Source organism: Pecten maximus, chromosome 4 (genome assembly GCF_902652985.1).
Source record: "Pecten maximus chromosome 4, xPecMax1.1, whole genome shotgun sequence".
Classification (NCBI taxonomy): Eukaryota; Metazoa; Mollusca; class Bivalvia; order Pectinida; family Pectinidae; genus Pecten; species Pecten maximus.
Window position 1 is genome coordinate 7,136,506 of NC_047018.1, and position 12,838 is coordinate 7,149,343.

The 12,838-nt window shown below is 36.9% G+C and overlaps 1 protein-coding gene across 7 annotated transcripts in view; it reads right to left on the bottom strand.

Moving 5' to 3' along the window:
- LOC117325097 (zinc finger CCCH domain-containing protein 13-like) overlaps positions 1-12,838 on the bottom strand; it is an 89,591-nt gene that overhangs the window by 19,490 nt on the left and 57,263 nt on the right. For 5 of the 7 annotated variants that reach the window (XM_033881037.1, XM_033881038.1, XM_033881041.1 and 2 more), the window contains 3 exons: positions 3,494-4,463; positions 2,565-2,838; positions 832-2,229 (listed from right to left, as the gene is read on the bottom strand). In XM_033881037.1, the coding sequence (XP_033736928.1) occupies positions 832-2,229; positions 2,565-2,838; positions 3,494-4,463 (2,642 nt within the window). The remainder of the gene's footprint in view (positions 1-831; positions 2,230-2,564; positions 2,839-3,493; positions 4,464-12,838) is intronic. The other 2 variants (XM_033881042.1, XM_033881043.1) reach the window with 1 other exon arrangement.

A 12,838-nucleotide genomic window follows, 5' to 3' on the forward strand; every position in this document is an offset into this window, starting at 1 on the left:
CACACTGTTTTGTCAGATGTGATGTGACACACTGCTTTATCAGATGTGTTGTGACACACTGTTTTGTCATATTGTGTTTGTGACACACTGTTTTATCATATTGTGATGTGACACAACACTTTGTTAGATGTGATTGTGACACATTGCTTTGTCAGATTGTGATGGGACACACTGTTTTATCATATTGTGTTGTGACACACTGTTTTATCATATTGTGATTTGACACACTGCTTTGTCATATTGTGATGTGTCACATTGTTTTGTCAGATGTGTTGTGACACACTGCTTTGTCATATTGTGTTGTGACACACTGCTTTGTCATATTGTGTTGTGACACACTGCATTGTCATATGTGATGTGACACACTGCATTGTCATATGTGTTGTGACACACTGCATTGTCATATGTGATGTGACACACTGCATTGTCAGATGTGATGTGACACACTGCATTGTCAGATGTGATGTGACACACTGCTTTATCAGATGTGTTGTGACACACTGTTTTATCATATTGTGTTGTGACACACTGTTTTATCATATTGTGATTTGACACACTGCTTTGTCATATTGTGATGTGTCACATTGTTTTGTCAGATGTGTTGTGACACACTGCTTTGTCATATTGTGTTGTGACACACTGCTTTGTCATATTGTGTTGTGACACACTGCTTTGTCATATTGTGATATGACACACTGCTTTGTCATATTGTGATTTGATACACTGCTTTGTCATATTGTGATGTGACACACTGCTTTGTCAGATGTGATGTGACACACTGCTTTGTCAGATGTGATGTGACACACTGCTTTGTCACACGTGCTGAATTACATTGTCTCGAGGCTGTGGTTCAATTTTTTCCTGGTCGCTGACATCAGTCTGGTAGCCATCCTGATGAGGTGCTGCCTTGCTGTGTTTAGGACCCCTCTGGGTATGCCAACCAGACGGAGTATGAACCACACTGAATGTTTCCTGTCGGTTCTCTTGGGAGTCAACACTGCTGTCTGAATCCAGCTGAATTCTGGGAACAACAGATCGTTGCACTCGATCTTGTGATTGATGTCTTGGACCACGACGGGAACCCTGAAATGTGGACTGAGGGCGAGTGTATGTCCCTGGCCGTATCTGGTTGCCTTTTTTTGGAGCAAAAGTGTCTCTGATCTCACTTGACCTCTGTCCAGGCAAACTATCTTCCATACTGGAACTCTGCCCTGGAGCCAACCTGTTGCTTTCCCGACTGGAGGTTTGAGGTGACTCATTGTCTATGACACTATCAGACCAGGAAACCTCTTTGTGTTTAGCACCAGAGGGTGATTTCCTGTTACTATTATTTCCACTCTGTACCTGTAAGCCCCCAGACTGAAGGAGTGGCTGGAGAACCTCCCCAGACTCCTGGCCTACATAACGACTCTCTGACTGGACCTTTCTAGGCTCTGACGCCTCATTAGATGTCAGTACTACTGGCCCTGTGTAAGGAGAGGAGTCTTTCCCATTGTCCCGATGCTGCTGTCCTCTCTCTCCTGTTGATGTTCCACCAACATTGCTGACTTGTCTGGGCTCCTCATCAACCTGACTCCTACTTACATCATTGTTATCCTTCACTTCACTTTGTGATCCACTCCTTATTCTACCTGCACTATTGGGTTCCTTTCCAGACTTATTCCGCTCGTTGAAAATACTTTCCTGAACGGCTTCTCCATTAGTCAATTTGTCACTTTGACCTGGACTTTTACTAGGACTCTGATGACCACCAGACACATGATTACGATCGCTATCACCTTCATTAACTCTACTATGTTCTTTCTCTATGTGACCTTTAAACTGACTTTGGTCTGTACCAGTTCCATCAATATCACTTTGGTAGTCCTCACCATGACTACCATCTCTGTTTTCAGAGTTTTTATTTGCGTCTGATCCATGCATGCTGGTGTTGCTATGGCGACCTTGATTTGACCTAGTACCACTATGGTAACCCCTGTTTACACTGCTGTCCTCCTTGTCTGTAAGGTACCCTGTAGTCTGTGAGTTTGACCTTTGTACAATGTCTGTTGAGTTATTTCTATCAGACAAGATACTTCTGCTCTCAGCACTGCCCATGCTGACATTGACATCTGTCACACGATTGCCGTCAAGCTGGACAGTCACCTTGACCGAGTTTGGAGTAGATGTCCTATCAGGCTGACCTCTTACACTGCTTAGTCTCCCAGACATTATCTTACCTTTTGTACTCTAACAAATCAATTTAAACATTTGATCAAACCACATATTAGTTATGTATTCACATATATCCCAAAGCCTGTCAATCATCTTAAAATTGTACAACAAACTAGCAAAATAACCTTGACACTTGTGATATTGATTTAAACTAATAAACAGTTTTATACTAAATGTCAAGGTTAACAATATTTCAGTCACCAGTTGACCCTCCTCTTCCTGATACTACCAGTACACACATTTATATATCACTGGATGAAGAATTGTTACCAAATCAACCCTAAATCTACTCATTGTTATTTAACTAACATGTAATCATCAGCCTGTACTTATTTATAACTAATTCTTACCTCATCAGAAGCTGAAAGACGATCTAAATTTCTTTCCTGTTCCCGTCTTCCTTCCTCCTCTTCTTCTCTTCTTTTATCCTCCTCCTCCTTTCTTCTTTTTTCTTCCTCCTTTCGTCGTTTTTCTTGTTCATCCTTGCGTCTGCGTTCCTCCTCCAGTTGTTCATGGCGTTCCCATTCTCTGTCTCGGTTATCTTTGTCCTTCTCTTCGTCAGCTTTCAGACGGCTCTGTAACTCTGCTTCTCGTCGCCGTTTCTCCTCACTTTCACGTTTCCTCCTACCAAATATTTGTTGAGATAACTAATAGTGTTATTTATATCAACAAACAGAAATTTCAAGGACTTTGGGGGACATGAGGGGACACCACAGACTTTCATACTTCCTTTCATCTTTCAAAATACATGAAAATGAAATTAGATTTGTTTTGGTTAGCTATCGTTTACATCCTTTTAACACAGAAGGTCACTCTAAAAAGGAAGGCATGAAACAGAATGTGAAAGGTCAGTAAGAGCTCTGTTGGTTGGCTATGCTGTGACAGTATTTTCCCGAGCTCTGTTGGTTGGCTATGCTGTGACAGCATTTTCCCGAGCTCTGTTGGTTGGCTATACTGTGACAGTATTTTCCCGAGCTCTGTTGGTTGGCTATGCTATGACAGTATTTTCCCAAGCTGTTGGTTGGCTATGCTGTGACAGTATTTTCCCATGTTCTGGACTTTTTAAAGCCTTTTATTTTCACAAATTTCACAAATTTATGTAGACTTCTGGATTCTACTGACACAAAGGTAATAACAGACAGAAAAGGGATAGACAGCTAGATTGTTGGACAGATACTATTGGTCCACAATATATCTAATGTAGGGTCTTAATTATAGGTAACAAACTTGAATTTTCTTCAGTGCTATTCAGTATAGGGGAAATATGAAGGATAAGTACCTATCCAGGACATCATCTTGGTTTTCCCTGTAGTGGTCTTCGGGAGTCAGGCCTGCTATCCCAGAATCCTCGTTTGTGTGATTGGTATACGTCTCCAGCCGTGGATCATACTTGTTGCCTGCGGCTACCGGTCGATTACTGGATTCTACCAAAGGAGGAGGAGTGGCACTGAGAGGGGGTTTAGGTACAGCCTCTTTTTGAGGCATCTGTTTGGGAGGAGGAACACCCCCAGGGGATGGGGACTCCTGGTCAGACCCCCAAGATGCAGACAGAGGTCGACTGGTGCCATTTGTTTGAACCTTACCACGTACAGGGGAGGCAACCTTTCTTCCCTGTTTAACCTGCGGCTTTTCTGCCTCACGAATAGGAGATTTATTTTGCTCTTTTCGAATAGGGACTTCTTTTGGGCGTTCAGAATGCTTTGGTGGGGTAGCAACATTATCATCATCAATCCTAGCCAAATGTTCATTTGGTTTATCATTAGAACGGACATTTTCAGTTGTTGTATATCTAGGGGGAGACCTGGACTTATGAACCTGTTTGGGGGACTGTGATCGTCGAGGGGGCGACTGTGACCTCTGAGGGGGCGACTGTGACCGCTGAGGGGGAGAGTGAGACCGCTGAGGACCATGTCGGATTTGTTGGTGCACATTGGTTGGTGTATCACTCTCGCGCCCACTAGCAGGGTCACGACCTCTGTTCAACCCCCTATCCTGGCGATGTGGAGGTGTTGTATCATTTCTATCTCCCCTAGAAGGTGGGGACTGGGTCCCCTGGCCTCGTGGGGGAGTTTGATAGGGCGGGGCTCGGGAGTAACTGTTTATAACGTCATCAGGAGTGTCGGGATCCATCGACTCATACCGACGAGGGTCAGGATTGTTTTTTGTAGGAATTTTAGGGACTGGAGAGTGGTGATATGGGGATGGATAATTATTTTTGGCCCCAGCAGGGTGTCGACTTGTCTGCAAGTCTGCAAAAAATGGAAAGAGAAAATTGACTTTAATACAATATCTTTTTATGTATACATTGTATCATTACATCTTCATGACAGGCTTTATTATATAGGAAATCAATATATATACATTACTTTGAAACAATTACATATATTCCAATTCTAAAAACATCTTAACTGAACAAATACATTTCATTTATTGAACCCAAATTAAACAATATAGGTATAATGTTACGATTCCTCCCTTCATGCATTTTCATCAGCTTTAAATTTTTCAGCCGATTATTAAATAGATTAGATCTAAAAATATCAATATATAGGTGGTTAAATCAAATGACAGTAAACAAATGTTAAGTATGGTAGTCACCAGCAGTTACAATATTGCTAATGGAAATACTCTGCTCACAATTGATTCGTGTATTTCTGTACAGTGTAGTATGCTTACCAATTAACAATAGCATTGTGTAAATCATAGGAAATATAATCACTTAGTAAAGTGTTTTATTGTTATCACAGTATATCATGATGTCTAGTTAATTTTGCTGTCTGTAGTCACTAATAAAACAAGAACCAAAAAAAAAACACATATTGTACATGTATCTAGCTGGAGTTAGCAGTGCTACCTGTACCGTTAGTACATATTACTGTATTGTTATTAGTCAACAAGCAGACAAGTACATATTATTCTAATATATGGAGATTATGATCTCATGTCGAACAGCCAATACAAGGGTTATTTAAATAGTCTTTACAAGAATAAGCAAATGGCATGCATTCCCTCCAATTATTTAAATCGTATTTAAGGAACAGAATTGATTAAGTTGTCCCACAATATACCAATTTTAAAAAGTATTGTTTTATAAATGCACTTTATTGTAATTCAGATGCGTCATACTGTTATCCACATAAACCATATTTTGTATCTGGATTTATCATACTGTTCTCCATATAAACCATATATTGTATCTGATTTATCATACTGTTATCCACATAAACCATATATTGTTATACAGATTTATCATACTGTTATCCACATAAACCATATTTTGTATCTGGATTTATCATACTGTTCTCCACATAAACCATATATTGTATCTGATTTATCATACTGTTATCCACATAAACCATATTTTGTATCTGGATTTATCATACTGTTCTCCACATAAACCATATATTGTATCTGATTTATCATACTGTTCTCCACATAAACCATATATTGTTATACAGATTTATCATACTGTTATCTACATAAACCATATTTTGTATCTAGATTTATCATACTGTTATCCACATAAACCATATATTGTATCTAGATTTATCATACTGTTATCCACATAAACCATGTATTGTTATACAGATTTATCATACTGTTATCCACATAAACCATATATGTATCTGATTTATCATACTGTTATCCACATAAACCATTTATTGTATCTAGATTTATCATTCTGTTATCAACATAAACCATGAATTGTTATACAGATTTATCATACTGTTATCCACATAAACCATATATTGTATCTGATTTATCATACTGTTATCCACATAAACCATATATTGTATCTGATTTATAATACTGTTATCCACATAAACCATACATTGTATGTCGATTTATCATATTGTTATCCACATAAACCCCGTATTGTTATACAGATTTATCATACTGTTATCCACATAAACTATATATTGTATCTAGATTGATCATTCTGTTATCAACATAAACCATGTATTGTTATACAGATTTATCATACTGTTATCCACATAAACCATATATTGTTATACAGATTTATCATACTGTTATCCACATAAACCATATATTGTTATACAGATTTATCATACTGTTATCCACATAAACCATATTTTGTATCTGGATTTATCATACTGTTCTCCACATAAACCATATATTGTATCTGATTTATCATACTGTTATCCACATAAACCATATATTGTTATACAGATTTATCATACTGTTATCCACATAAACCATATATTGTATCTGATTTATCATACTGTTATCCACATAAACCCCGTATTGTTATACAGATTTATTATACTGTTCTCCACATAAACCATATATTGTATCTAGATTTATCATACTGTTATCCACATAAACCATATATTGTATCTAGATTGATCATACTGTTATCCACATAAACCCCGTATTGTTATACATATTTATCATACTGTTATCCACATAAACCATATATTGTATCTATAGTTCTATCATACTGTTATCCACATAAACCATATATTGTTATACAGATTTACCATACTGTTATCCACATAAACCATATATGGTATCTATAGATTTATCATATTGTTATCCACATAAACCCCGTATTGTTATACAGATATATCGTACTGTTATCCACATAAACCATATATTGTATCTAGATTTATCATACTGTTATCCACATAAACCCCGTATTGTTATACAGATTTATCATACTGTTATCCACATAAACCATATATTGTATGTCAATTTATCATATTGTTATCCACATGAACCCCGTATTGTTATACAGATTTATCATATTGTTATCCACATAAACCCCGTATTGTTATACAGATTTATCATACTGTTATCCACATAAACCCCGTATTGTTATACAGATTTATCATACTGTTATCCACATAAACCATATATTGTATCTAGATTTATCATACTGTTATCCACATAAACCCCGTATTGTTATACAGATTTATCATACTGTTATCCACATAAACCATATATTGTATGTCAATTTATCATATTGTTATCCACATAAACCCCGTATTGTTATACAGATTTATCATACTGTTATCCACATAAACTATATATTGTATCTAGATTGATCATTCTGTTATCAACATAAACCATGTATTGTTATACAGATTTATCATACTGTTATCCACATAAACCATATATTGTTATACAGATTTATCATACTGTTATCCACATAAACCATATATTGTTATACAGATTTATCATACTGTTATCCACATAAACCATATTTTGTATCTGGATTTATCATACTGTTCTCCACATAAACTATATATTGTATCTGATTTATCATACTGTTATCCACATAAACCATATATTGTTATACAGATTTATCATACTGTTATCCACATAAACCATATACATGTATTGTATCTGATTTATCATACTGTTATCCACATAAACCCCGTATTGTTATACAGATTTATTATACTGTTCTCCACATAAACCATATATTGTATCTAGATTTATCATACTGTTATCCACATAAACCATATATTGTATCTAGATTGATCATACTGTTATCCACATAAACCCCGTATTGTTATACAGATTTATCATACTGTTATCCACATAAACCATATATTGTATCTATAGTTCTATCATACTGTTATCCACATAAACCATATATTGTTATACAGATTTACCATACTGTTATCCACATAAACCATATATGGTATCTATAGATTTATCATATTGTTATCCACATAAACCCCGTATTGTTATACAGATTTATCGTACTGTTATCCACATAAACCATATATTGTATCTAGATTTATCATACTGTTATCCACATAAACCCCGTATGGTTATACAGATTTATCATACTGTTATCCACATAAACCATATATTGTATCTAGATTTATCATACTGTTATCCACATAAACCCCGTATTGTTATACAGATTTATCATACTGTTATCCACATAAACCATATATTGTATCTAGATTTATCATACTGTTATCCACATAAACCATGTATTGTTATACAGATTTATCATACTGTTCTCCACATAAACCATATATTGTATCTAGATTTATCATACTGTTATCCACATAAACCATATATTGTATCTAGATTTATCATACTGTTATCCACATAAACCCCGTATTGTTATACAGATTTATCATACTGTTATCCACATAAACCATATATTGTATCTAGATTTATCATACTGTTATCCACATAAACCATGTATTGTTATACAGATTTATCATACTGTTCTCCACATAAACCATATATTGTATCTAGATTTATCATACTGTTATCCACATAAACCATATATTGTATCTGATTTATCATACTGTTATCCACATAAACCATATATTGTATCTGGATTATCATACTGTTATCCACATAAACCATGTATTGTTATACAGATTTATCATACTGTTATCCACATAAACCATATATTGTTGTACAGATTTATCATACTGTTATCCACATAAACCATATATTGTATCTAGATTTATCATACTGTTATCCATATAAACCATATATTGTTATACATATTTATCATACTGTTATCCACATAAACCATATATTGTTATACATATTTATCATACTGTTATCCACATTAATCATGTATTGTTATACAGATTTATCATACTGTTATCCACATAAACCATATATTGTATCTGGATTATCATATTGTTATCCACATAAACCATATATTGTATCTGGATTATCATACTGTTATCCAGAAAAGTTTACACTGGATGCCGCCATACCACAGTATAATACTTTCATTAAATTCTGACAGGTGTATAAAAATTGGAAACCATTGTTGATTTGAAATCCATTAGGATGCTGGGATAATACCGGATTATATTGATTGAGACTGTAATGAGAATGCCATAAAACTACAGAAATCGAGGTCAGGGATTAGACTGTTTCCATGGTTTGAATTAAAAACTGGTAAAAAATTAAAAAAACAATTAGTAGAATACATTAACGACCCACACAGCCAATATCAGCGATCATGTGATTCCATCAGTAGATTAAGTTTATGCATTGTGCATCGATATTTGGCTGTATCACCCGTAAAGTTGTGTGTGATCGATAGCCTTTTGTCAGTATACTGTCACCACTGTCTGTAACTAGGTACAATATCTACAAACCCATGCCAGATTCATATTATGGACGTAGTTGTAAATTTTCACAGGACATCTAAAACATTGTGGAACTATATATCCACCCATGTATTATTTTAGGTTCAATCAATACTATGTTGTATTGAGCTGTTCTCAAACCCCAATTAAAAGTCTTCAGCAAACAAGTCTTTGTACCAGCATGGATTCCTACAAATGAATCTTTGTTTCTATTTGAATTACATCAAAACATTATTAGGATTATGAGCCAGCTGGAACTGCATGTTGCCAGGAAGGCTGACTAATTAATATTCCATTCTCTCTCATCATTACTTATTATAGAAATTATGCTAGACGACATAATTTCATGGTAAAACCTTCAAGGTTTGAAAAATACTCACTGCAAAACAACCAAATGCTGAGACAAACAAACTCTTGCTTAGAATTTCAACAAAGTGACAACATACCCTCTATAAGAGAGTCAAAATCGGAAAAGAAAATACCCACATCAGCTAGCTCTTGTGAAATTTTTCCAAAAGAAACTTTAAGATGGTGAAAGAATGAGCTACTACATTGGTAATACATTATTGATCGTAGACCAAGTAACCATCTAAAATGCCTGACTGATGTGCTCTGTCTTCTTTTACAAGTCCAGCATGCATAATCACACAATGGGATTAGCTGATCCTTCGGGGCTACCTGTAGAATTTTCTAGGAACTTACAAAATACCGTATAAATATATTATAGACTTTTGTGTATAATATGTAGGGTGTTTTTTCATTAAAAGCTGACACTAATTAACAAGTAGAGTGTTATATAAATGACTGGAACTAATCTAAATATTTAAATGAGATTGTACACAAGTAATAACAAACAGGGCATTTTGTAAATTTTTAATGTACATTATGTACAATACTTGTATCACAAAGTAATTTCAGTGAGTGATGTTGAGTCTATCCAATAGATCAGCATATATAGAACAGAACAGTAGTAGGATGTCAAACTGATACTGGAATCAGCCAAACAATGGAGGTATGACATGTATATGTATGTAGTAAAATAGTGTGTGGAAACACTGAAAATGTTGATAAATATGTCATGCATATATAGAATACAATGTTACTCAATGTCATGCATATATACAGTACAATGTCATACAGTCAAATGACATGTGATCATGTCATGCATGTACAGTGAGATGTCACACATCCCAAAAAGCTATGCATAATAGTAGAATGTCCTAGACATCAAGTGAAATGTCATGCATCAATAGTTGGATGTCATGCATGAACAGTAAAATGTCATACATATACAACAAGATGTCATACATGGAAAATAAAAAGTCATGTATGTACAGTAAGATGTCATGCATGGACAGTAAGATGTCATGCATGGACAGTATTAGACATCATGCATGGACAGTATAGATGTCATGAATGGTCAGTATAGATGTCATGCATGGACAGTAAGATGTCATGCATGGACAGTAAGATGTCATGCATGGACAGTATAGACACCATGCATGGACAGTAAGATGTCATGCATGGACAGTATAGATGTCATGCATGGACAGTAAGATGTCATGCATGGACAGTATAGATGTCATGCATGGACAGTAAGATGTCATGCATGGACAGTATAGACATCATGCATGGACAGTAAGATGTCATGCATGGACAGTATAGATGTCATGCATGGACAGTAAGATGTCATGTATGGACAGTATAGATGTCATGCATGGACAGTAAGATGTCATGCATGGACAGTATAGATGTCATGCATGGACAGTATAGATGTCATGCATGGGCAGTATAGATGTCATGCATGGACAGTAAAATATCATGTATGGACAGTATAGATGTCATGCATGGACAGTAAGATGTCATGCATGGACAGTATAGACATCATGCATGGACAGTATAGATGTCATGCATGGACAGTAAAATATCATGCATGGACAGTAAGATGTCATGCATGGACAGTAAGATGTCATGCATGGACAGTAAGATGTCATGCATGGACAGTATAGACACCATGCATGGACAGTAAGATGTCATGCATGGACAGTAAGATGTCATGCATGGACAGTATAGATGTCATGCATGGACAGTATAGATGTCATGCATGGGCAGTAAGATGTCATGCATGGACAGTATAGATGTCATGCATGGACAGTAAGATGTCATGCATGGACAGTAAGATGTTGTGCATGTACAGGAGGATGTCATGCATAAAAATACCAAGCATGGATGGTAAAATGTCATACATGGACAAGTAGATGCCATGCACATAGTTGTTATAAGTTGAACAGACACTGGCAGAAGAGTATGCAGACACTGTGAAAGTCATTGTAGACAATGGTTAATTGTTCTGTAGAGACATTGTCAGTAGTGTCAGTGTCGTGGCTAACAAACTTTATACAAAGGACACCAGGAACTTAAACACCAAACTAACTACACAGTATAATATCAGTAAGGTCAGTGATGTTACTACACTCCAAGTTTTCTATAAAACATGCTGAACTAGAGGTGATCTACAAATACACTAAACAGGCTAAGGCAGGTGACCAGAGGAGCTGTGGAAGCAGGGTGGTGCGGTGCTGGTACAAGCTTGCTCATGCATGTGAATAAGGTGGTTATTGTCAATATAGGTGGGGCTCTAGGGGTAGGGAAGGGGGGTGTATAGGACATATCTAGCAGTGAACTCTCTGGGGCAAGGGGAATAAAAAGGAGGGGAGATTGATCTAGGATGGGAGAGGATGTCATTAAAGTATATAGCTATCTGGAAGTGGGGAGATGTAGGAGTAGGGAGGGGTATCTTGTGGGTGATATGTCTGAGGCTAGGAAGAAAAAGGGAGGGCAGGTTGATCTCAGAGGGGGTAGGGGTAGTCGGGGGGGGGGGGGGGGGGTCTAGGAGTAGAGGTGGGATATCTAGTGGGTGATATGTCTGAGGCTAGGAAGAAAAAGGGAGGGGAGGCTGATCTCAGAGGGGGGAGGGGTAGTCGGGGGGGGGGGGGGTCTAGGAGTAGAGGTGGGATATCTAGTGGGTGATATGTCTGAGGCTAGGAAGAAAAAGGGAGGGGAGGCTGATCTCAGAGGGGGAGGGGTAGTTGGGGAGGGATATCTAGCTGTTATAGGTCAGGGGCTTGGGAGGAAAAAGGGAGGGGAGGTTGATCAAAGAAGGGGTGTGGGGGTCATAAAAGACTATTTGGCTACCTGGAAGTAGGGGAGGGGTATCTAGCTGTAATAGGTCTGGGGCTTGGGAGGGAGGGGAGGTTGATCTAGGGGTGAGGAAGTCATTAAAGACTACCTGGAAGTGGAGGGATCTAAGATTAGGAAGAGGTATGTGAGGGGTATCTAGCTTGTCTGGGGCTGGGGAGGTAAAAGGATGGGAGGTGGGAGTCATTTTTTTGTACACCAGAACAGTGATTATAATGTCAAACACCCTCAGATGGAACAGTTGGATGTTGAGTACTGGATGTGTTTTATTTGATCAGAATAATATGGGTATCACAAGCACTGATGTACCATGGCTGTAC